The sequence below is a fragment of the Chenopodium album genome, chromosome 4, assembly GCF_948465745.1.
Source record: "Chenopodium album chromosome 4, dcCheAlbu1.1, whole genome shotgun sequence".
NCBI classification, from domain to species: domain Eukaryota; kingdom Viridiplantae; phylum Streptophyta; class Magnoliopsida; order Caryophyllales; family Amaranthaceae; genus Chenopodium; species Chenopodium album.
This window is the reverse complement of record NC_137837.1, coordinates 57514334-57540821: the sequence shown is the minus strand read 5'-3', so window position 1 is coordinate 57540821 and position 26488 is coordinate 57514334. Positions and strand designations below refer to the sequence as shown.

The window sequence follows — 26488 nt, the reverse complement described above, 5'->3', positions numbered from 1 at the left end:
TTGATCTTCATGTAACTAAACCCATCATGTGGTGGAATAATGTCCTTTTTTCTCACAGGATTTCTATTAGAAATACACTTATCAACCAAAAGGTTAGTAACATAGATTCTCAAACAAGTACCACCATCAAAAGTAAAATTATGGTCATTGAAAAGCTTAAACACAACTTGTTTATCCTGAGCTCTAATGGTCACTTGTCCTTTAGGAACATCTATTAAAGCTTGACTTGTAGCAAGAAAAGGGCAACCAAAGATGAGTGGGATCTTATGGTATTATTTCATATCCACCATAACAAAGTCAACAGGAAAAACAAGTTCACCAATCCTAACTAATACATCTTCAACTACACCCTTAGGGAGTCTAACAGTTCTATCAACCAGTTGAAGAGATATGGGAGAGGGTTTAAGTTTTTTCAAAACTAATTTTTCATACAAAGAAGAAGGCATTAAATTAACACTAGCACCCAGATCACACAAGACCCTATCGAAATATGTTTCATTTATCATACAAGGGATAGTAAAACTACCAGGATCATGCAATTTAGGTGGTAAGCTATCATGTAGAGGATCAGGACATTTCTCCTTTACTACCAAACTTTCTAATTTCTTATCATTATGATCATGATCTAGAATTCCTTTCACAAAATTTGCAAATTGAGGCATTTGAATTACAAGATCAGAAAAAGGAATGATAGCATATACCTTCTTAAGATTCTCAGAATACTTCCCAAAATGCTTATCGAGCACGACTTTTGATAACCTTTGCGGGAAAGGCATCGGTTCCTCATAGGCTTGTGGAGCAACATATTTGGGACCTTCGTTCTCACACATTTCAGTTTTCGACTCCAGATTGCACACTTTCTCCTCTAATCCCCTCGTAGTCAATTCATCTCTCTTCACGAAAATTGCATTGCATTGTTTCGTTTGGACTTTTGGTTGATCTTGAAGAGTTTATAGATGACTCACTTGTTGTGATAGTTGAGAAAGATGAGTTTATATCCTCTTATTTTGAGCAATGAGCAGTTGGATCGAGTTTTCAAAATATTCATTCTACTTTGCTTATAACTCAAATTGCTTTGATATAAGCTCTTGTTTTTGGTATTGGGAAGTAGCAAAAGTCTCCATAATGGATTCAAGATTTGAAGATTGAGGTGGTGGTTGGCGCATGGGATGATGATTGAAAGGTGCCCTTGCTTGAAAAGCTGGTGGTGGTGGAGGATTTTCTATAGCTTGAGTGTTCTTGTGTGAGAACCCTTGATGATTTCTCCACTCTTCATCAAATGGCCTTGTGGAGGTTGTGGTATAAAAAGCAAAATCTTGCTCAATTGTCATTCCATCATAATTAGGTTGACACTCCCGTGCAGTATGGCCTTGCAATCCACACATCTGACAAGTTTCCATCGAGGGTCGAGGGGACTCAGCTTGGAGTTGATTGACCTTATGAGTTAGTGCCTGCACAGAACTAGTCAACATGGTTAGAGCATCAACATCATGTTTATTACCTGTGTTGATAGCATTTCGTCCCCTTGGATGGTAATTATCATTAGCCGCCATCTTCTCAATCAAATCCTTTGCATCGGTTGGGTTCTTCGTCATGATAGAACCTCCAGACGCAGCATCAATATATATGCGAAACTCATGGGTCAAACCATTATAGAATGTTTGGATCAACATCCACTCTGGAATACCATGGTGAGGGAACTGTCTCTGCAATCGCTTAAACCTTCTCCATGCCTCATGTAAGGATTCATCATTATATTGAAGGAAGGTAGATAGCTCGTTCCTTAATTTTGTGGTTTTCTCTTGCCCCAATAATTTTACTAGGAAGGCCTTAGCACGCTTGTCCCAAGAATCTAAGGAACCAATACCTTCATCTCGTAGCCACTCCCTTGCCCTATCCCTTAATGAAAAAGGGAAAAGGCGTAGTCTAATAGCATTATCAGTGACACCGTTGAGCTTCATAGTGTCACACTTCTCCAAGAAACTATCAATGTGAGTCACAGGGCAATCATTTGATGAGCCCGCAAAAGAATCATTGGAGATGAACTGTATGAATTGGGGCTTTAACTCAAAACTCTGAGCGGTGACAGGTGGTCTAACAATACTGGAAAGAAATCCGGTTGTTGTATCCGGAATACCATACTCCAAAAAGGATTTTGTTCCTGGGTCGACCATGTTTCTTATATTTCGATTTCTTCATCTTCTACCTCTTCGTCTTCTTGCAGTAGCTTCGATCTCAGAATCAAAAGGTGTTAAATCATCTGAACCTAAACTTCGAGTTTTCATGCAACAAAGAAACTAAAACGGGAGATCAAAGACACAAGGAACAATAGCCAAAGCAACAAAATATATGCTTAGTAAAACGAATCACAAATAACTAGAATGAAACCGTTAGTCCCCGGCAACGGCGCCAAAATTTGATAGGCGTGTCGCGTACCTAACAAAAATAAACCTAACTAGACCACTACTATGTAGACGGGCAAGCAAGGGTCGGATCCCAAGAGACTATGGTTCAACTAATTAAATAGACTCAAGCAATTACTAAGCAAGTAAACAATTCAAATAAGTGAGAATCAATAACTAAAGAACTAATTAAAACGATTAAATCAAAACAATATGACAAATCAATGCTAAAAACATCCAAGATCAAGCATCACCACGAATATAATTAATGCAATAATCGTTCTACCCCTAACACATAATTCAATTGATTAATGAGGAAAAGTAATCCATGAATAATACCAATGGTCTCTCCCCAGTTATCAATGGCTTCTCTAATCACAATCAAGCCTACTTCCGTGGAATCATGTAAATTAAAGACCTTGAGCACATTACTCTAGCTTCCTAATCATCCATTCAACTACTCCCGTGATGAAATTAAAGCCCTTAATTGATTTATTCAAATCCGTCAAAACCCAACTCCCATTGCGATTAAAACAAAGGATTAATAACAATACCAATTATCCCTAATCTAGTATTGGCATAAGCATAATCAATTAAGCATATCAATTACAATTATTATTTTTGAATTTAAAAAATTAAATCATGCATTAATTATATTCGGGTTCCGCTAGATCTTGGAATAAGAAAACTACTCACACATATTAACGAAAACAAAAACAATAATCAATGAAGAAAACATGATTAATAAGTAAATAAAAGTAAAAGAAGAAATAAAGATGAATACCAATTGCTTGAATGAAGAAAAGTACCAATTGTTGATGAACAAGGATTAAAACTTGAAAGTGAAATGTAATCTAGATCTAGAGAGAATATTAGGGTTCTAATGAATGTTTAAAAGCTGAAAAATAATAACTAAGTATGTTTTATCGGGGTTTACAATGGGTATTTATATCCCTTAATTAAGAAATCCCGAAAAATAAGAAAACGGGCTTCGCGAAACTCCGCTCGGTCAGACCGGGCAAAGCCGCCCGGTCAGGCGCGACACACAAACTCGCCTCCTCGCACAATACTCTGCCCGCCCGGTCTGCCAGGGAAATGCCGCCCGGTCCGGGCGGATAGGAGTTGAATTCCTCACTTCTTTTCTTCTTCGCCCTGGCTGCTAGGGCAATGTTGCCCTCCAGGGCGATGGGGGCAAGATACATATCTATGTACTACTTTGCTCTTCTCTTCTCCTTCCTTTGCCCTGGCTGCCAGGGCAATATTGCCCTGCCAGGGCGGACACGAGTATCATCACTCTTCCATCTTAACAAACTCTTCCATCCAAATTAGTCTCGTTCATCCTGAAATACATCAAAAACAACGAAACTACCCATAAAAGCACAACATGATCACACATAAAAGCACAACATGATCACAACCAAATCAAAATAAGCTATGAACAATTAATCTAAGCTTGAAAACTACCTAAATGAACTCTAAAAACACGCTCAATATACGAATTATCACTCATTTCAACAAAGATATGAAAATGTGAGCAAACTTTCGTAAATCTGATTTTGTTTATGTTTTTCTGCTTGTCATATTTTTCTAATTAAAAGTGAAGTTCTTTCAATTAAATAAGTACTGTAGTTTGAAAATGAATGTTTATCAAACCTAGGTTTGGTGAAGTGTTAGAATAATTTAAAAATCATTCGAATCACTTTCTAAAATATGGTCTCATTTTAAAATTAAAGTTAAGGTGATACCTAAATTTTTAATTTGCAGCCCCCAAGTGTAGACTTTCGGTGGCTTTTAGAATTCATGTATGCATATGCTAGGAGATGTTTCCCATTTTGTATTTTTGATTTGCGGAATATTGCGTATGTTTATCATGAATTGTTTGATCAAGTATCATAATTAATTATCTTGGTCAAATAATAGGAAGTGGTATCTTCCCTTTGTCATTTAAAGTTATTAAGATGGTTCGTAATAAGCTTTGCATGACATTGATTTCGCAGCATAAATAGCGTGTAATCTGTAAATAGAGAGAAGTGAGGATGTCTTGGATTTTTAGCCCTCAGTTTAATGCAAAGAGCAAAAAAATTATACTATTTTTAGAGTATTTTAGTTGCCAAATGGGAGGGATCATCCCGACTTACACCCTAAAAAAGGAATGAACAAAAAAGACGAATTTGTAAAAAAAGGAAGGGGAATCCAACTTTCCAATAGAAGAATAAAGAAAGAAAATTAGACATGTTTTCGAAAAGCAAGGATTATTGACTTAATATTTGAATTATCGTGATGACTTGGCAGTGAGGTATACGTGTGATAGCGATAATGATCATTTTCTTTTTCATGTAGTGATCATGTTCAATCAATATTCCTCGCTTAGAGAAGATGGAGATATCCCACGTAGGCGGACATTTTAGTTGCTCATGAAAAGTTAAAAGACCAATTCTCAAGAGTTGTAAAAGACATCTAAAATTGGCGTCGAGGCTGTCGATATATCAAATCGACAAAAAATTTTGAAAACATCGAATTTAATTTGATTCGATTGCTTTACTAAAATGGTGTCATCAAGCCAATGGCTATCAAATCATCCAAATCATTTGATTTTTTTATATGATTTTGTAATCATAACTCAACACTTTATACATTTTATATATGGGAATGACTACTCAATAGTAGGTCCATATGTGCAAAGGCCAAAGATTGGCCATATTTTCATGGAATGATGATTTTGGTAAATGGTTATGGTCTACTTCAAGGAGGGCCTTTCCAAGGTTGTAACGTGGATAGGATTGAGGTTACGAAGAATGGATAGGCTCAAGTATACCCCCATAATCCCTTACTCTTGGTGCTTATTAAATTAAAACCTTTCTGTTTTGGGTTTAGAACGATTTCTTTCTTTCTTTTGCATTGGATCTTTCCTTTTGGGTTTAGACTAACTTTGTGTCCCCCTCTTATGTTTCGTTCCCCCAATTTCCTATTTGTATCTTTACAACATTCCCATCCCAAGGTATGGAATAATGTAAGTTGAATAACTAAGACTCAATTGATGAGGCTCAAAAGGACTGCCAAAAAGCTGGATTTTCTCTAAGGTTAAGAACATGGGATTATATTTATAGAGTTTCAAGTCGCCTCTTGTGTTGGTGAAATCATCATATCCTTTCTTTTTGGGCCTAAGGTGGGCCTCTTTTCATTCAATACATCTTGTAAGCCAAAGCTCATCAAGATTCTTAAAGTGTTGAGTGTGTATACCTTTTAATATTGCATGTTTGTATGTATACGTTTTGTTTAATTCAAGTCAATAACAATAAAGAGATTGAAAAGAGAACTAGATAGACGTACTTGAAAATATATCTTTTATTCATTGCTTAATGAGAGTACAAAATAAGTAGATTCGACAGTATGAATCTCTTAGTCTATTATAAAAAAACCAAAGGAAAGAAACAAAACAAGACCTAGGGTGCTACATCTTAAATTGTTGACAACTTCTTGAGATTGCGCCTTCGAGCTTTGTCCATTTCCGACGTAGGGGAAATCCTCTCTAAAAATCAAGTCCATCTATAAGATTCATGGTTTCATTTATAAAGTCCCTTATAATAAATATTCCCAACGTATATACTTTTTGAAATGTGTCTAAACCAAGGTATTGTAAATGGCACTTGTATGGTGGAGACATATTGTCTATGATCTTTGGGACAAGTTCATGATCCGGAGGTCTTTGTGGAATAAGAGCAGCCTTTGATCGCCACCTAGAAAAGAAGTCAATGAAGCCTTCTTCTTCCCCTTTCTTAAGCAATTCGAGATCGCGCAAGGTAGTTGTGAGCTCGATGTTACCTCCATATTGGGTTAAAAAGGCTTTTACAACGTCACTCCAAATGGAAGTTTGTTTTGCATCAAGGTTATAAAACCATGATCTAGCAGTTGGGTCCAATGAAAGAGGAAAAGTACATGCATATAGGCTTGGCTCAACCCCTTTCAATGCCATAATTCCAATAAAGCTCATTAAGTGAGTCCTAGGATTGTCTAAAACTTTAAAGGTTGGCAAATCCGTAGTCAAGAACTTTTCTGGGAGAGTCTTTCCACTAGGTTGTGGTGCAAACTCATAATTGAAGTACTTATTCCCAGAGTTAGCTCGAAGGACAAGTTGCAGAATATTTTTCTTTTTATTTTTCTGCTTTTATTTTAGCCTTTTCTGCTTTTTTTTTTATGAGCCTTCATTTGGGCTTCTTCTTCTCGTAAGGCCTTTAGGTTTTGGAGTTCATCTCTAAGTTTCTCCAATGCTGCTTTGTCACCCATGATTGGACTAGTATGCGAATGTGGAAGATGATCTAGTAATGTGTATCACGAGAAATTGAGCTCGTTCACTTAAACCTTTTCTGCCAAGAATTCAAACAATCAATCAAAGTCAAAATGATTGTTTTATTTCTTTTTTTTTTAATCCTTGTAATACAAATTCACTTTAAGCAAGTTTGTTAATGAAGAATGTCAAAAAATTCACGAACAATCATTAATTGAATGTCATGATTTGTGTTGACTTCAACAAGGTAATCATCTAAGGATTTAATTTTAAATGAATTGTTTTCGAAAAAGGTAAAAGAGAAAGTCAAGAAGTTGGATTGAAAATGTTCATCAAGTTTTAGGAATATTAATCAACCCGATCATAAACCTTAAAATGATCAAATATACTATGGTATTTGTTGATCACTTAGATTGCAATAGAGATCTATATCATTTTTTTTCAATTATGATTCTCGTATTGCTCATCTTTAAAGGATAATATTATACTATTTGCTTAAAAAGAATGATGGCCTTCGAATGTAAAATCCAAGAAATAATTAAATCATTTTCTTGGTTTTATCATTAATTAACTTCTCTCTTTTTTTTCTGAGAATAATATTTTTTTTTTGTATCATACTCTCTTTTTTTATTATTATTTTTAAGAACGACATTTCTTTTTTTTTTCGTTCTATTTCTCTCTCTCTCTTCTTTTTTTTTTTTTTTTTTTTTTTTTTGTGTGCGAGGCAATCATCCCAAGTAAAGTTCTTGGGATTTTCCTTTTAAACCATAGAAGAGGTAAATAAATTATACTCTTAAATAAAGGTTGACCAATTACAACTAAAAAAATGATGAGCACGAAATAAGCGCGTTTAAGAATAAACATATTGATGACGTCCTATTAAGAGATGCGAAATTCTAATGACGAACCTCATAAGAAGTAATGTCATCAGCTTGATTATAAAGTACGTAAACGAATCATCATAATCAAAAATAGTATCCCGTGCGATTTTCCGTCTTGTGCTAAGGTGGAAAGTGCAACTTCAAGAGTAACATCTGCCACATGCGTTTTATTTTTATTTTTTTTTGGCGAAAACGCAAAAAGAACGATAAAAAAAACTTTTTTTTTGCGACAACGCAAAAAAGAACGATAAAAAAATGTTTTTTGTATTTTTGAAAAAAAAAACGAAAAAAAGATGATCATAGTAAAAGTTAGACAACGTTGTTAGGCAAAGAGATATTTTTAGCACCTAATTAACGATTAACCTTAAAGCGGTAGTATCGTTTTAACCGTATGATATTGCTCGTAACGAGTCAAAGTCAACGTCGAACAGTAGGCGCGCGCAAGACATAGTGTTGCGCAGAGGTGCTGCGCGGAACTTCAGAACTTGCGCTTGGAGGGCGTGCGCAACTTTGACAGTTACGCGTGCCACCTGGTAGGTTCGACTTTTTTTTTTTTTTTTGTCGAACCATAATTTTTAATATATCTCTAGGTAACAAGTTGAAATTAGTTAGATTAGACACGAAGCACATATTCATGTAGTCACATAAGCACATAAAAGGAACCGTCAAAGCATACAATGTCATTCTAAGGTCAAGGCTTGGGTGTTCAAGGGTACCATATCTTAAAAAACGATGCACAAATAAATCACTCAACGTGTTGACTCATGACATCGCCTTCTCAACATTTTGTTGACGATATGGGTGGGTTGATTGTTATTGATTTCGGGATAGAAGCCTAGTGTTGGCAACCCCTAGTCAATGAGCCAATCCCCAATGGTTAAAGTGTGCTATGCTTATGCATGATGCAATGTTGCTTGTTTGATTTTTACTTTTGTGAAAAAGGAAGATTATATGCGTTCAAGTCTCGCTCTCTAACTAGAGATTATCCAAGTTAATTCTCGTTACAACCCATAAGCAACCTAGTGTTGGATACCTTGGACCATAACTACGAATTAATCATGTAACCTCTAAGTCCCCAGCGGAGTCGCCATTGTAAGGAGGGTGATCCCATCGTAAAGGGTACTCTCCTTAAATGCCCTTGGCCACTTAAAAGCCTTGGACTTTACACTTGTTAGGGTGTAGTAGGATTTGAATTCATGACAGTTTGGGGGACCTTGAATAAAAACTGATTCTATTTTTAGGCTTTTTTGTAAGAAACAAGTAGGAGTCGCCAATGAGTTTTGGGAAAAACTCATAAACCTCGTTCATGCCTTTCTTGCATGTGGATTTCATGGAATAATTAGCACAAATCATAAGTTTACCCATGCCCAAATTGGTCTATAAACCAGAAATGAGTTCAGGAGCGAGGGTACTAAAATAATGTTCCTTTTAGAGGGGAATCATTATCCTAGCCCTAGTACGACCTCTACTAGTTCTTCCTTTTTAACAATTTCATCACCAAACAATATATGCAACGCGATACCTAAAACTATGTTAATTGATTTTATTTACAAGCATTAATTCACGTAGGAATTACATTGTAATGTCGTTATTCTTATTTAATTAAATTCGTGAAAAGGACAAGAAAATAAACAAGATTCGCCTTGGCTTAAGTGATCAACCAACAATTATATAATTCAATTCTAATCTTTATTTAATGCAAGATACTATGTGGAATTGATAAATTAATATTTTAAAGGTGATCAAACAACACTAATTAATTAATTAAAGTCCTTTTAAACAAGAATATAAAGGTGATTTAACTAAGTGCTCGGGAATTTACAACTTCTCTTTGCTAGATCTCCGTTTAGAACCCTTATGGACTCCTTCTTGTTGAGGAACCTCCACCGTAGTAACAAGATATCGAAAGGGTGAGTGTTTAGGACAAGAGGGCTAGGTTGCACAAGTTCACAAGTGTTTTGCTAGAGTTTTAGGTTATTTTTTATCTTTTTAAGCCTCGGTCTAAGATCGTATTCATAGGGAATGATTAGGTTTAGGGTTTTGAGCATTCTACCGCAACAGGTGTCGCGCGCGGCACCCTAGCACAAGTGATTGAGTTACGCTGCTATGTGCAGCTCAACTAATTGTCTTGCGCCAACTTTATGGTAAGATACAATTTAATATTTTTCGTATAATTCTAAATCTTCCGCAACGCAACTTTGGAGGTTGCGCGCGGCAGCCTAGCGCGACTCTTTGGGATGCGAGCGGCTTTTCCAGCGGCATCACTAAGATTTAACCTAGGCGCTCCTAAATCCGTCAATATTAGGGTTTAAGCACGGGCTTAAGCCTAATTGTGATCGGGTTTAGTTATTTGGACCTTTGTTTTGGCTTTTTTTCTTTAATTTGGGCTAGTCTATTGTGTTTTGTGGCTTAACCAGTTATCCATAAGTATTCTTCACTTTGATCCAACACGAAGATGGTTTTATTTATCGTCATTGCACTTCTTGTCGGGACAGGAGGCCAAAAGTAGATGTCTACACTATCCTATCAGGAGGTGCTGCAAAACTGACTGATATGGACAGCAATGAATCCTCAAACATGACATATCTTGACCAGCTTAAGAAGTACTACCCATAATTACTTGAGTAGGATACTCAAGAGAGCTATGTTTGGCCTGATATCTTAGGAAAGGATATGTAGGCAACCCTTATAGGGTGCGGCCACTTTAATTTTTTCAAATCTCGCATCCCAGGATCAACAAGTCAACTCATAACTTTTGGCGCGAAAAATTTCAAGACCAATGCATCCCAGAAAATCTGTCGCCTGACGACAAACATCAGCGTCGGTCGACAAATGCAGTGTTTGGCGACAAGGTGTAGCGCTAGGCGGCGAACAGCAGCGTCTGGTGACAGACTTTAAACTACGGCACCAATTTTTCTGCATTAAACTGGGAAAATTTCGGTGTATTTTGGAAATTTTCGACTTTCGTACTCGAATAATTTTAAGAAAAATAATTAAGTGTTTTCATTGCTTTAATAGAAATTAAATGTAAATGTTGATTTTTAAAAGCTGAAAATTGCATTAAATAAAAATGAAGTAAGATTACATTATTGATGGAATTTAAATAAAGCTTAAAAATAAATTAACTTGATAACTAAAATTGTCTAATAAATCGAAAGTAAAGCAATGTTCTAATCTTTCTTCTCTTTCTTTGCCCTCTTCCAACTTTTGTCCGCTTCTTTCTCTTCATCCATCACTTTTGCTAGCAAGTATCCCTTAGAGGATCTGCATTCAATCTTTGTGCCGATAGTTTCTCCTTTAGCCACCACTCCATGTTTCTTTTTTACCCACACTTTCTTTTCTGTAGAGTCAGCTTTTCTTTTCTCTTTGCCTTTAGTAGTGTTTTTCTTCTTAGGCATAATAGGAGTCTTAAATTCAACCTTTTCCTAGGTGTTACTTAACAGAAGTTTTCTTGTCTCCCAGACGATTCTTCACGTTGGTTTTCTTTTGAACTCTGTTCTTGTCCTTTTTAGGTCTATCAAGTAGCCAATCCTTCACATCTGTAGACAAAGAAAGAGGAACCTTTTAGGTAACAACTTCCCGTAAAGGCCTAGCACTCCAATAGTTATCAAACCTCTCCATGTCTTGTAAAACAGGAAATTCATAAGGACGACGAAGATCTCCAGAAGGAATGGTATGAGCAAGGCCATACTGTCTTTTTACCCTACAGGGTTAATAAAAGGTCAACTTTGATAAACTAGAGAGACGGCAAAAGGGTTATTTGTTGACACCGACCATCTTCTCAATTTTCCACCAAGGGATGACCCACTTGTTGGAAAATCACAAGAGGCGAATATTTTGGTCCACTCCCGGCGGGCCATCTTTATGCAAAAGCGTTTCTTTTGCCTTATAAAGCAATTTGGTGTATACTTGTCAATATTGTCAGGAGGACTAATTAATTCTAGCCTCTCCATTAGCCACATCTGCAAAAATTCAATGCAAAGAATTAGTATTACTATACAAAAATATAAGTTTTTTTATTTCTGTAATTAAAAATATTATTTTTCTACATGTGTATTATAATTGGAGAGCCTTGAAGAGGTAATTTTGGATTTTTCTTTAATTCATCCAAACTAAGCATAGTTTCTCCAACAATTAATGGCATTGGATTCCTCCCTGATTCAACTTGTTCCATGACAGACACAAAAATGGCTTGACCCTCACGATTATTTCCACTAGTGAGGAGATATTGGCTAAACATGCAAAAGAGGAAAGCTCTCCTCCTATAAACATAAAAAGACTCGGAATATGGTCTATCAAAGTAATGGTGTGCAAATTCTTTCAGATTAACTACATTTCCATCTACAATATTTGTTAGATCCCTATCTTTAAGATTAAAGAAACGCTCAAAATCCTTATATTAATATCCACTCACATTAGGAATTACCGCAAGATCTATGGAAGGGAAGCCTAGAATAGCACCAAATTCTTCCGATAAAGGGCTAATTTCAACATAGCCTAATCTAAAGCAATGGGTGTCTGGATCCCAATATTCTAAGGCGGTATGAATAAAATCTACATCTATGTCTACCCCCTTAATACCATAAATACCTCCCAAGTGAAAGAAATCAAGCTGTTTTCTCTCCTTAGCAGTCAAAGATCGACACCACTCACGAGTAAAATCACTAAAGCCCTTAGACTTGATTTCTTAATGAGAATTAAAGCTATAACTATTGTATTAATCTGTTTGAAATATACAAAAATCGGCAGATTTGGGGGATATTTATGCACAAAACTGGTACAGTTTGTTTCCTGAAAGGATTCAGAGAAAAAAGGTTTAGCGCCAGGCGACAGGAGCAGCGTCTGGTGACAAAGCTTGTCGCTTGGCGATAGATGTCAGCGTTTGGCAGCAGAGAGCCAGCACGTCGCCAGCTTTTCGCGCTATGCAAATCATGTTTTTTCGATTACGACTCGATCTTGTACATTAACTTTATGGTTTTTTGACCTCTTGTTTCAAAACCTTATCTAACATTACCTTTCCAACTCTTTTTCGATTAATTTAAGCTTAAATAAATTTAGGTTTATTTTTAGTCAATATTTATTTTGTTTTTCATTTTTACTTTTGGGGGGAGAAAGTCGAATTCCCTCCATTGATAATAAAAATGACAGAAATTTTTATGCAAAATTTCTCACAATTTTTTCACACACTCATATTCACATAAAATGAAAAAAAAATGTAGAGATAAAATAAGCATAATAAGTTTGTATATATAGTGTGTCTAACATAAAAGTCATATAATACAAGCCAGCAAAATCCTACAAGTCAAATAAAATAAATACAAGTACAACTACGGTGCCGGAGGACGCAAATGGGTGGGAACTCCCAAAGTGTCAAAGAACAAAGCAGATCGCGGGGTATACCCTTCGCTAGCTCCAAGATCACCGACAGTCGGGATCGAAAAAGTAAGGCCAGCCCATTTAGGCTCACCCTGATTCTGAATAGCCAACGGCTGAGGCTGCGGCGGCTGTTGCGAGGCCGAGCCAACCTCGTACGTCCCACCACCCCCTAAAGGAGCCGATGTCACGCCTCCTTAGCCTATCAGCCTAACATGTGCACCCTCAGACGAAGAGCCTGAACCCTCTGAACTCTCAGTAGGAGCCGTCTCCAATCGGCCACCCTCACCCCTAGAAGAGGTACGACGACGCCTCGAGTCAAACCCGGATCTCTCTCTCCTAGCCTCGGGTCTCGTCCGAGTATGTGGAGGAGGAATAGGATGTTCTTGCGAAAATAAATCATGTCAGATGCAAAATGAGTAAATAAAACATAAGATAATAATAAGAGAAATCTCTACAGCAGTATTATCACAACGATAGGAGGCTCGATCCCTCAATCTCACCAGTTGGTAGCAAAAGGCGTCCAAACCCCTCGCCATCCTCATTACCACCTCGAGAGAACTGTCAAGAGACAAGTCAGAAACAATCATAGATATATGTACAAGTAAAACGACAAATAAATGACTTACCCAAGTCTGGTGCCGAGGTATCGATCGCTCGATAAAGCAATGATCCGGAGGATCTAGGGGAATCATCTCCTTAACTGGACCATACATCCTCTAATAAGTGATGGATATAGGAGGAGCAACAAACTCCGTATGTGCATCCTGGCAAAAAAAAAAAAAAAAAAAAAAAAAATCTATGTAGTCAGTATCTACTTGGGGGCTATACAAAAGGCAAAAAACAGAAAATGAGGAATACCTCCTCCACTCCCTCTAGCAAAACAGGTGGTGGAGCCAAAAGCGGCAGTAACGTCTCCGTATATCATAGCTCTGAACGGGCGTGAGTTCACCAATGTGTGCCCACTGGTGACCTGCTCGCCAAGGTCCTCTATCTCGCCTTGTCAAACATATGCCGAGGAGGACGAGTAGGAACAACAAAAGCCTCCGAGGAGTGCTGGATAGCCACTCTATCGTCGTGATACACCACAGCGTCATACGTCCCCTGAAAGTACAGACGCTGATCAGTATACTGCGCAGCAAGCTCAACAATGTCGAAATTGACCCATGGCCGAAACACTACGGCCAGCTCCTACAAAGTGAATAATCATAAGATAAAATCCTACTAAAGGTAATAAAAGGAAAGTATTTGAGGAACATACCGAAAGGATCAACTCTCGAACGCGACTGGTAGTAGCCTCATCACTGTGACGACCTTCCCATTTTTTGTGTTAAATGTGTATTTCACGGAGGCGAAATGTGCATCGTTGGATTTATATGTATGTTCAAGATTCCTTCTCATCTTTCTCATTATAAGATCTTTCTCATTGGATTTATATGATATGATATGATATGATATGTTGGAGAGGTTTTTAATTATGTCATCGTGTTTGATAATGAAATGTTTAAAAGGCTTTTTAGGCCTCATTTGGCCAATCAAAGCCCATAGAACTAATGGTTACATGGTTCAAAGGCCCCCAATAATCAAGCCGCTAAGACATTTATAACTACTATAAATCATACTCTAAGGCCAAATCACAAGCTTACATTTAAATTCATCAATTTATTCAAAATTCCTACATTTTAAAAAGTTTAGGGCAACTTTAGAAATAGTGCGCAAACATTTATAATCCTAAAGATATTTGTTTACATAATTTCTCCCAATTTAAAGTTTGAAAAACTTTTTTTCTCCTATTATATTATTAGATGGGAAAAAAAAATTGTAATCACAATAAGGATAAATTGATTAATTATTTACATGACATTTTATTATAGCTTTTTGCATATAGACGATAATGGCATTGATGTTGTGTAATCGTGCAATGTTGGATACTTTAATTAAGTTAATTTAAGATTTGAGGTAGCCATATGTTAGGACATTAATTAGGACCATTGCAATTGATAGAGTATAAAACATATTCCTGGGCCTCAACCAAAAGCTTAAACTGATGGTTGAGGCCCAGGAATATGTTTTATACTCTATCAGCAATAACCTTTTTCTTTTTTTTTTTTTTTTTTTTTGAAGTAAAAGCCATATGTTTTCATGAAAAAGTTATACACTTGTGCTCATATTATATTATCTCTCAAGTATTGTCTAGGAAATTTCATTCTCTCAAGTAATTCTCACAATTATCAAGAAGGATTTTAGTCTGTTCTCTATTTAATTAATTACTTAGCCTTTAAGTTTGTTTGCTCTAATGGTATATTCGTATAATGCAAACCTACACAAATGATTGGCATTAAAAGACTCAAAAAGTTGATGAAAAGACTCGCTACTATAAGACATTAAAAAAATGTGTTACACCAAATTTAAAATTTTGAATTCATGCTGCAGGCGAAAGATGAGGAAGGGAATCTAATCTCAAGTTGGGTAATTACATTTAATTATATGGTTTATTGTACCTACAGTTCATAATAAGACATGTTATGAGATGTAAAATAATTATAATTATAAGAAATGCAACAATAATAACCACGTAATTTTGATTTAGGACAGAAAAAATCTTTATAGATTCAGGCAAAGATATGGACAGTGAGGCAAGTGCAAGTATTTGTGCAAATTTCCACAAAAAAAAGTTAGTTAGTAGGTCGGTTCTAACTTGTAAGGCATATAATCATGTGCCTACTATTGCATTTTGTAACCACCAGCAAAATTATGAACTTCTATTTTTTGCAATTTGCATGACCCTAAAAAGACATCAATGTTGATGAGCATGCAAGGATTAAGATTCGCCAGAATGTAACTTGTATTTAAAAATTGTATGACTATGTGTTGTATTATTTCCATCTTATGGTTAATCGTGTACTGCTTATTTAAGATGCCACAATATAAGAACAATGATAATAACGGAGAAATTATCATTATGACTACGTATTATTTTCATCATATGGTTAATTGTGTTTATTAAAGATGACATAGTGTAAGAACAATCATAAAAATGGAAAATTTATCCGTTGGTCTTTCGTATCCTATGAATATGTATATTATTATTTCCATTGATCTTATCGCTAATTGTAGTGTTTATTATTTAGGCTGACATAGTTAAAGAACAATCATAATGAAAAATTTATCCGTACTTTGTATTTTATGGAGTTCATGGATTTATTTAATTGTGGGTAAACAATCTTAGGCCTTGTTCTTTTTAGCAAATTAATAAGCTAAAACTTAATTTACTAAACTAAACTAAAATGGTAATACTAATAATAATAATAATAATAATAATAATAATAATAATAATAATAATAATAATAATAATAATAATAATAATAATAATAATAATTTTTAAATTACCACCCAAAAATATAACTATTTTTGAACTAACCACCCGTTTAATTTTTCATTTTAAATTACCACCCCTTAAATTAAATAAGTTCTCAGATTACCACCCATTTCCAAAATCCGGTGGATTTTCCGTCTGTGGATCTCACCTAACGCTTATTTTGACCTTTTTGACTAATTATTTCCTTGATTTTTCTCTTTAAAAATGTTCTCCTAACTTCAATTCACATTTTTCTCTTTGAAACTTGGTGAAGGAAATGTGAATTAAAATTTAGAGAGCGTTTTTAAAGAGAAAATTTGAGGAAAAAATCAGTCAAAAGGGTCAAAATAAGTGTTAGGTGGGGCCTACAGAAGGAAAATCCACCAAATTTTTGAAATGGGTGGTAATCTGAGTATTTATTTAATTTAAGGGTGGTAATTTAAAATAAAAAATTAAACGGGTGGTTAATTCAAAAATGGTTACATTTTTGGGTGGTAATTTAAAATTAACCTAATAATAATCCTAGTTGGTATTGTTGGTTATGGATCTGCCTTTGACAATGCTCTAAGTTTAATTAATATAACAGTGGAGGCTGCCATTTTATGTAATTCTAGTGATGTTGCTGCCTGAAACTCATGAAGAAATTGGCATATATATATTTCACGAAGGTTACTGTATTTTCGGAATCCACATTTTCTTTATCTCCTCATCACCATTCAGCTCTATGCTCTATGGAAGTTGTATCGGGGAGAACACACCTCGGCTTGGCTTCGGCCGGTCTCTATGTCAGGGTTGGGATCAGACGATGAATACTTTTTATTTCGATGTTCGGTGTTCCTTTGCTCTCTATTTCGACGACGTGCTCTGCTTACGAAGGGTTTTTTATGGGGATTTTTTGGCGATCATGCGGTGCAGTATGTTGGTATTGTAGGTATGTATTAAACATCGGCAAAATGTTGTTCGAGATACCCTTGTTAATGTTTGCTACCAGTCTGGGAGTTCAGAATAGAAGGAGGTTGATATTGGGTTGTCTAGGGAGGAATAACGACGGGATCCTCATACCTACACATGTGTTAGTTTACTTTTAAAAGCGGGGTCGTGATGTGTGTGTTGACTTGACAAGGTCTTCTCCTTTGATTCAGTCTAGGTTGTCTGACTTTGTTCCTAGGCGAGTTGTAGATGATGCTACTGCCCATCAAAAGCGGGTTATGTATGAACCTTATTGAATTGCCGGGTGATAGGGGTACGACTTTCTTCCTTTCTCCTTCTCTAATCTTTTTCTAATCTTGGGGAAATAGAGAAGGAGGTTTTTTCATTGTTGAAGCGAGTTCAAAACTTCTCAAAGACGCAAGACATTGGGGTACATGTTGCTACTCATATCATCACTAAAATTAGCTTTGCTATAGCTAGAGGAGTAGGAGCCTAAATTGTATCTCGGCTTCCCACTAAATTTTTAATAGGTTGTATGACTATGTCTATTTTTCTTGCTTTCCCCTTCTCTAATCTTGGGGAATTAGAGAAGGAGGTATTTCATTGTTAAAGCGAGTTTAGAAGTTTTCGTTATCAGATGATCAACGCCTAGACTTGTTACTGATGTGCGATGTGCTACCGGTTGGGTGTTCCATTGTTATCTATCACAACGTTGTGCTCTGTTTGTTAAAGGTTTTATTAGAGATATTTTTGGTGATTGTGCTACCGGTTGGGTGTTCCATTGTTATCTATCACAACGTTGTGCTCTACTTGTGAAAGGTTTTACTGGGGATTATTTGACTTTGTTTTTTGACGGGTTATAGTTAATGCTGCTCATCGAAAGCGAGTTAAGTACGAATACAGTTGTTGGGCTACAATTGGATATGGATTCCTTCCTTTCATTTTCTCTTCACTTGGGGAATTAGAAAAGGAGGTGGTTGCATTGTTAAAGTGGATCTAGATGTTCTCGAAGACTCAGTACATCGGGGAACCAACTGTTGCTCATAACTTCACTAGGATAGGATTTGCTATAGCTTGAGGAGTGGGGGCTAGATTGTATCTCGGCTTCCCAATAATTTTTTGTAGGATGTATAACATTGTCTATAAAATCCCAGCAAGAGGATCACACTTCTACCTAGTTGTGAGCGGTCCCAATATCGTGGTTTGGTCAGACTATGAATAGTAAGGCTTACAATTTTGTAATTTGTAAATTGTTGTGTTAGGGTTTGGTGAGTCCTACTCACAGCGGAAAAAACCCGAGCCAAGGATCATGCTCGCAATAATTAATATCACTAATGCATAAAATAAACATAAAAGGGCAAAATAGGAAATATACCTTTGTCTCATGCTTCGCCCTACCGATTGGGCTCTTACTTGAAAGCAAGCCCCAAAAACACGATGGCCTTTGTAGACACCCATTTGTGTCTCCCCAAAACCAGACCCAGTGATGAGTACCTTTTGCGTCGAATCATAATCGAATGAAGTGAAAGTGTGGAAAGTTTAGTGTTGCGGGTAGTTTTAATTTCTTTTCTCTTCTCTCTATTTTTGAAAACTTATTTTAAGAAAACAGCCAATCCAATTTGGTTGGTCCATGATATGGGTCCAATAGTAGTGTAGTTGGATGGGGCTTGACAAGAGCTTTCCAACGATATATTATAAGCCCAATTCCGATGAATATTGAGGAAGTTATGGCCAATTTACTAAACTGGGCCCGGTTTGAGCCTTATATGCGGCCCAATGATCTAGGGGGGGCCTAATATAGATTTATCATTCCTAATGCAATTAGGAATGGTTTTAGTCTTCTAGATTCTTCTAGAAGGTTCTTTTCATTCCTAATTCAATTAGCATTGATATATTGACTTTTGTTGACTTTTCAGAGTTTTAATTAAAATCAAAGAGCATTTTTGAGGGAAATACGATTTTATCCTCCCGTACGACAATTTTTATCTGATTTTAAGAAAACGCGTGAATTTCCAGATCAGCGCCAAACGCTAGCCGTAGCGCCTGGCGCTAGCATTGGCGCCTGGTGCTAATGTTGGCGTCTGGCGCCAATAGTCAGCGTTGGCGCTAATCAGATTTTATCTGCGCCAGAACTTTGTTTTGATATTTTATCTTTTTGGCTGATTTTCTCTATAAATCACGTGCTAAAAACTCCGTTTTCATTCGTCAACAATCATCAATTCTCTCTCATTCTCTTCTATAATCATATACCAACCCTCATCAAGTTTTCCTTACTCTCTCTCTTTATTTTCTAAACTAGCCTTTTCTCAAATACAAAATTCCGCATTCATTAGATCTAGATACCTAGCCATATTCGAAGTTGCCTTCGCCCTAAACGTGAAAGGTTTAATTTCTGAGGGTTTGGTCCCAAATCTCTCTTTCCATTATTTAATTTGATTGTTTTGTTTATTATTTTCCTTGAAGATACTAACGGGTTTGGTCCCAAATCTCTCTTTCCATTATTTAATTTGATTGTTTTGTTTACTACGAGGCATCAAAGTAAGTACTTTAATGGTTTTTATTGATGTTATGATATAGAGTTCATGCTTAGGTTGTTATTATGATATTCCTAGTATCATGTCAAGGGTAAATTTAATACTAAGTATGATTAAAATTATGATGCCTTTTATGTTCTTCCTAATATTTATGATTGTTAGTATCATGTTAGGGCTAAAGCTTTGATTTTATTGTTAGTGACATGCTAGGGTTTGTTATTAATCTTGTTAGTATCATGCCTAGGATCTTGCTATTATTATGCTTTAACATGATTATTTTAATTATTATGATTGTTATTATTATTATGATGATGATTATTATTATGTTGCTTGATATATATTTATTGTTATTGCTTGATCACGCCTTTTATGCATGTTTAAAGGGAATTCGTATTTGTAATCACGATTAATAAGATAATTAATAATCTTGTTTAGGGCTAATTTGATTATAATTCAAGTGATCGCCAATAATAATTTTATTTGTGCATTAATATTCAACCAACATAGATTAAACAGGTTTAGGGTAAACCTATTGATTGCATGTTAGTCAGAAAGCGCACATGAATACGATCAGAATAAAGTAGAGGCCTATTATTAGGGCAGGTTAAATCTCTTTTAGGTTGGATTTATACTTTCATCCCCGAACCCTATTTGGTTCAAGACCTTATGGAGTTGACGATCTCTTGGATCGTTAAGGAGTGTAACCTTCACCTCGTAAACGGTTTACAAGTTCCTAAAAAACTTGTTGGCGACTCTTTTGCTCTATCTTCTTTCCCTTTGGACGCCACCGTACTTTAGTGTATGATCACAGTGAGGTTCAAGCTAGGGGATTAACACTTGAAATATTCCCTACAGTTTTTGGCGACTCTACTGGGGAGGATTTCTATTTTAATTCCTGAATTTGTTTCGGCAATGATTTAGAATGAGTGGATGAGACTCGAAACGTTCTAAGTATTTCATGTGCGTAATTTTGATTAACATTATTGTCATATGCATAAAAAAGATCTCATTGGAAAGACCATCCGTAATAAGTTAAAAAGATAGGATTTTACATGTAGGAAATTTAATAAATTAATGACTTAAAACTTTTCCTAATTAATTAATTAATTATTTAATTTGAGTCAATAAAGTCTAATATTTTAATCAGAATTGACCTAGTACGACTTTAGGCATACCCCTGTTGATTAATAACACCGAAAACAGTCCCAGATTGAAGCTCCAGCATTGGCGCCAAAGTCTGGACTGTAGCGCCACTATATGGAGTGTGGCACCTGGCGACAGCTCTGTCGTCTGGCGCTACACTAAACAGTGCGACACCAGTCCTGTCGTTTTGTCGAAAGTTCGGATTATTGATCGAGTCATCACCTAGTGTCTAATTAACCAGTTTGCTAATTAATTCGGTTAATTTTCGCTGTCAATAGTACTTGGTTGAGTCATTAATCGAGTTTAGGCACTAAGTCCCATAGTCTTACACAAGAGTCCAAACATGTCACTTACACTCAACGCACACACCAATACACATACTTTGACCATGTCTAATAGAGTCTTGCATGCGCGTTTTTCCGTTATTTTTTTACGGGGGTAAGTCGGATATTAATCCTCCATTTTTTCTAAATAAAAAAAAATACTATAATTAGCTCTTAAAAATATACACATTATTTTTGCTTATTTTTGCCAAAAATATGCACCCATTTTTTATTTTTCCTCTTTAAAACCGTAAAGTCAAGTCGATTTGAGTCAAGTAATTAAAACGCAAAATGGTTTAAATTACAGCGCGTGGTCAAGAAAGGAAGGACGACGGTTAATCAAAGACAACCTTTTCTTACAATCCAACTTTTCGACAAACCCATAGCTCGTAAGAGGAAAGCTAGGACACTAATGGCAACACAAGAAGAAGTCAATGAGCTTAGGAACCAACTGGTTACCGTGACTGAGGCACTGAAGCTCCTCACACTTAAGATCGATGATCCCGTGAAACAACAACATATGGACCTCATGCAAGAGAGTCTAAGCAAGCTATCTAGCAACTAAAAGTTTCAAGGGCTTACTTCACAAGGGGTCTCGGTGGACAAAGATCTTCTCCCGCAAAAGTTCAATGCCAACGACATCCCGAAATTCAAAGCAACTGATAACCCTTATTTTCATTTAAGATCCTTCGAAACAATAATGAGTATTAAGGGCATCGATAAGAAGGTTTTCCCCTCTCTGTTCTCACTATCTCTCGAGACCGTTTGCCAACAATGGTTCTTTTCTCTCGAGAAAGAAAAGACCTCTACCTGGGAGTCCATAGCAAACGCTTTTGTTGATAGATACAAGTGCAACATTCAAGTCGAGACTGACAATAGAGAACTTGAAATCCTCAAGCAGAAAGAGAACGAAGGCATCACCTCTTTCTTTAACTAATGGAGAGAAACTTAGCTAAGATGATTGAGGTGCCAAGTGAAAAAGAGTCTGTAAGGTTGTTCATAAAAAACCTTCAAGAAAAATATTCCAAGCATATCAAGTATCAAAATAATCTCCATACCTTCAAGGCCGTCTACGACATTGGGATCAATATTGAAGACGACCTGGCTAAGTTAAAAGCTGCCAACAATAACTCCAACAGTGGCTGGAAAGGAAAGAAGAACGACAATCCTTCTTCTTCCAAAACCACCCACTGAAACAACGTTAGCACTTTTAATTTAGGTGAAGTCCTTGCTATGAACAATCAAGGACAAAAGAAACCATTTAGGAGAAACTTTACTCCTATTGGCATGAGTTATGACACCGCATTTGATTGATTAAATGCAAAAGGTCTTATAACTCCTATTGGACCATTTGGGGACCCACCAGACGAAAAGAGGTCGGCTAATTAGAACCCCAATGCACACTGTAAGTATCACCAAGGTAGGGGCCATCTCACCGAAAACTGTTGGAAGCTTAAGGAAGCTATCCAAGACTTAATCAATAACAACAAGCTACCATTGCCCCCTGCCAGCAAGTAGCCAAGCATTGATAATGCACCTCTCGCTCACGCCTTGGCTATCTCTGATGAGGAAAATGAGGTTGACCCCTCGTCTCTCATTAAACCTGTCAAAGAAATCCATGCCATTGAAGAAGACGAGAAGATATTCTTCGACACCATGGATAGCCTTCTTGAACCGGCAAGTAAAGAAGACATACAAGCACTCACACTATCTATGATGGAAGGATCGCATTTTCTACGTGAAACTCTCAAAGCTATAAAGGAACTTCAAAAGAAATATGACGAGGTTCCACTCCCGAAAGATGAACCTAAGAGAGAATTCACACCCATGAGAACGACTTATGAGGCAAAGTGTTTTCCTTTACAAGTCACTGAAAAACCCAAGAAGAGTAATAGAATTTACACTCCAATTGGGATCCCATATGCACAAATGTTCTAAATGCTCTCCGAGAGTGGCGAAATCAAACCTCTCAAACCGAGACCATTCGAATCATTGAAAAGGAGAGATAGATATTACTGTCAGTATCATCAATCAGGGGGTCACACTATCGAAAACTGTTTCAAATTCAAAGACTTAGTTCAAAAAATAATTGATGAAAAGAAACTAGTCCAAGTTCCACAAGAAGACGATGCGACCATTAATGGAGTTTGGGACAGTGATGAAGAAGACGTCTATTTAAAAGACATAGTAGGATCTCCACCTTCTGTGTCGTACGCCATGGATGACTTTTGGACTGAAGAAGACTCATCAATAGACGTTCTCACAAGATCCGGGAGAATGCAACCTCCCATTTAAACACAACCTATGTCAACCACACAACAAATCCCTATACCTATCATTGAAAACAATGATATCGTTAAGCAGTTTAAGAAGACAAAAGTTGAGATGAACGTATGGAAACTTTTGGCGACATCTCGAGAGCATAGGTTGCCTGTAATGAATGCCTTGGACAAAATTGGGATAGATTCTGACACCACTCCTGAGGGGTTGGCTAACTTCCTCACGAGTGATCTTCCTAGTCCTTTCAATTTTATCACCTTTTCTGACAAGGATTTACCTCCAGAAGGTGACAAACATTACAAGGCATTAAACCTCACGGTAGTTTGCGAGAGAATGAATGTCCCTATGACTCTTGTAGACAATGGATCGGCCATCAACGTCTGTCGACTTAGAACTACGAGGATGCTAAGCATAAGGGATGAAGATTTAACTCCGTCTACACAAGGAATAAGGGCCTACGACAACACTCGTCGTCAAGCTCTTGGTAAAATTACCATGAACGTAACGGCGGGAGCAATAGAACATGCTACTACTTTCCAAGTAGTAGACATTAAAGCTTCGTTCAATTTGCTGTTGGGACGCCCTTGGCTTCATGACCTAAAGGCCGTCCCCTCATCTCTCCACCAACAAGTAAAAGCTATAGTTGGGGGAATTCCTATCACCATCGATGCTTCGCCTATGAGGATCAAGTCTATAGAAAATCCAATCATTAATGTGGAGCACGACGAGGATGATGAAGACTTATGGGGCTTTAACGAAGAAGTCTCCTTAATCCAGGAGGACAAAAGGACCCCTCTTTGCCATGACCCCCATTCCAACATGATTGTAAATGTTATTATGAAGAAACAAGGACATTTCCCTAGGATAACCCTAGGAAAGAAGAAAGGAATAGCAAAATCGCTGGAGTCACCTGGCCTCCCTAAGTTAGACACTTTCGGAATTGGTTTCGAACCGACTCGGAAAGATCTCAAGCGAGCCCAGGAAAAATCAAAAGCATGTAGAGACGCTCACACTCAAAAGACAGCAATCCCAATGGATCAGTACCCTCTTACACTTAATGGTCAATTTAGAAAAGAAGGAGAGGACTATCTATGCCATGAATTTCCCGAGCCATTTGTTGTAAACGGCATAAGGCAACCAGGATTTGAGATTTTCTTAGATTTTTATTTCACAGATGAAATCCCAACTCCTTTCCATAAAACGAAAGCACCCCCATGCTTTGACTTTAACGTCATGGGATTACTATTTGGGCGAGAAAAGAATGAGCCAACTTACAGAGAGGACAACTCCTCGCTCATTCAGACAGTCCTACAAAGCAAAAACCTCGATCCCTCGAAGCTAATCACTCCAGCTGAAGGATCACTACAAGGGTGGCACAAGACTATCAAGGTGACTACTCCAAGTGGAAGAAAAATATCCATCACGACAGGGCAAGGACCAATGTTTGAAGAGTCGTCTGAGTCAGAGTCTGAGTCGGAGTCTCTCCCTATATAGTCATCTAGGTCTTTAGTAGTAGCACCTCCTCCCTCTATTTCTTCTCCTAGAATAGTTAGTGATCAAGTTCCTGAGGACATATCACTCTTTGATGTAATGATCTCAGAGTATAATAATATTTCTCCTTCTCCTTATTTCTTGTGTTCTTCTCTAACCCAAGATGACGAGCATTGCTTAACTAACAATGAAAAAGACAAAGAAATAATTAAAGCAATGGAAACACTCGAAAAGAAAACACCGGTAATTGAAGAAACTGAAACGGTTGATATCTCAACTAATTCAACCAATAAAAGAAAAGTTAAAATCGGATTAACACTTAACAAACAAGAAAGAACCGATTTAATTAACTTACTTAAAGAATTTATCGATGTATTTGCTTGGTCATACAAAGATATGCCAGGCATTAATAGAGAAATAGCTCAACACACTATACCACTAATTCCAGGAATGAAACCTGTAAAACAAAAGTTACGTCGAATGAAACCCGACGTAGCTCTTAAAATAAAAGAAGAAGTCCAAAAACAAATAACTGCAGGTTTCATCAAGGAATCCAAATACCCCGAAGGGGTCGCCAATGTCGTCTTAGTTCCGAAAAAAGATGGAAGGGTAAGAATGTGTGTCGACTATCGAGATCTAAATAAAGCAAGTCCAAAGGACGACTTCACTTTACCACACATCGATATTCTGGTAGATAACACGGCAAATCACGCGCTTCTCTCATTCATGGATGGGTACGCAGGTTACAACCAGATTCTCATGGCAGAAGAAGATATGGAGAAAACAACTTTTATAACACCATGGGGCATTTACTGCTACACGGTAACGCCATTCGGGTTGAAAAACGCAGGTGCTACTTACCAATGTGCAGCAACTGCCTTACTCCATGACATGATGCATAAATAAGTCGAAGTATATGTCGACGACATGATTGTAAAATCAAAAGCCCGTCCAGGCCATCAAGTAGCCTTAAGGAAATTTTTCGAAAGGCTAAGAAAATATAATATGAGGTTGAACCCATCTAAGTGCGCTTTTGGAGTCACCTCAGGCAAGCTTTTGGGTTATGTCATATGCTCTAGAGGAATAGAGATAGACCCAACCAAAATCAAAGCAATCATGTCAATGCCACCGCCCAAAACTGAGAAACAGATTCGAGGATTTATCGGTCGGTTGCAATACATAAGTAGGTTCATATCAAAATTGACGACAATATGTGACCCGATCTTCAAAAAGCTCAAAAAGAATGTACCAGTGATATGGGATGACGAGTGCCAAAAAGCCTTTGAAAAGATCAAAGCCTATCTCGCAAATCCTCTCATATTAGCACCAGCACTTCCCGGAATACCTCTTAGGTTATTTTTTACGGTTAGCAAAGAGACAATGGGAGCTATGCTAGCACAAGAAGTAGAAGGCAAAGAAAATGCAATCTACTGTCTAAGCAAAAAGATGCTCGAATACGAAACACGCTATACACCACTTGAGAAGTTG

At 36.9% G+C, this 26488-nt stretch overlaps 1 protein-coding gene and 1 non-coding gene across 2 annotated transcripts; one reads left to right on the top strand and one right to left on the bottom strand.

Annotated features, from left to right (window-relative positions):
• Positions 1-272: 272 nt before the first annotated feature.
• On the bottom strand, positions 273-2174 carry LOC145627956 (uncharacterized). The gene is made up of 2 exons (XM_081680296.1): positions 1502-2174; positions 273-940 (listed from the first exon to the last, which is right to left on the bottom strand). Exons 1-2 carry the CDS (start codon positions 2172-2174, stop codon positions 273-275), a joined length of 1341 nt encoding a protein of 446 aa, XP_081536422.1.
• Positions 1684-1790, top strand: LOC145629843 (small nucleolar RNA R71). The gene has a single exon (XR_014111972.1). It is a non-coding gene; the product is annotated as a small nucleolar RNA R71 (small nucleolar RNA).
• Positions 2175-26488: the final 24314 nt, after the last annotated feature.

What these genes read in the sequence shown, in the direction of transcription:
- LOC145627956 (XM_081680296.1), bottom strand. Translation starts at nt 2,174, where the DNA reads ATGGTCGACCCAGGAACAAAATCCTTTTTGGAGTATGGTATTCCGGAT. An exon ending in ACGAAATGCTATCAACACAG is followed by an intron (nt 941 to 1,501) that starts GTAATAAACATG and finishes AAACTCTTCAAG; the next exon opens with ATCAACCAAAAGTCCAAACG.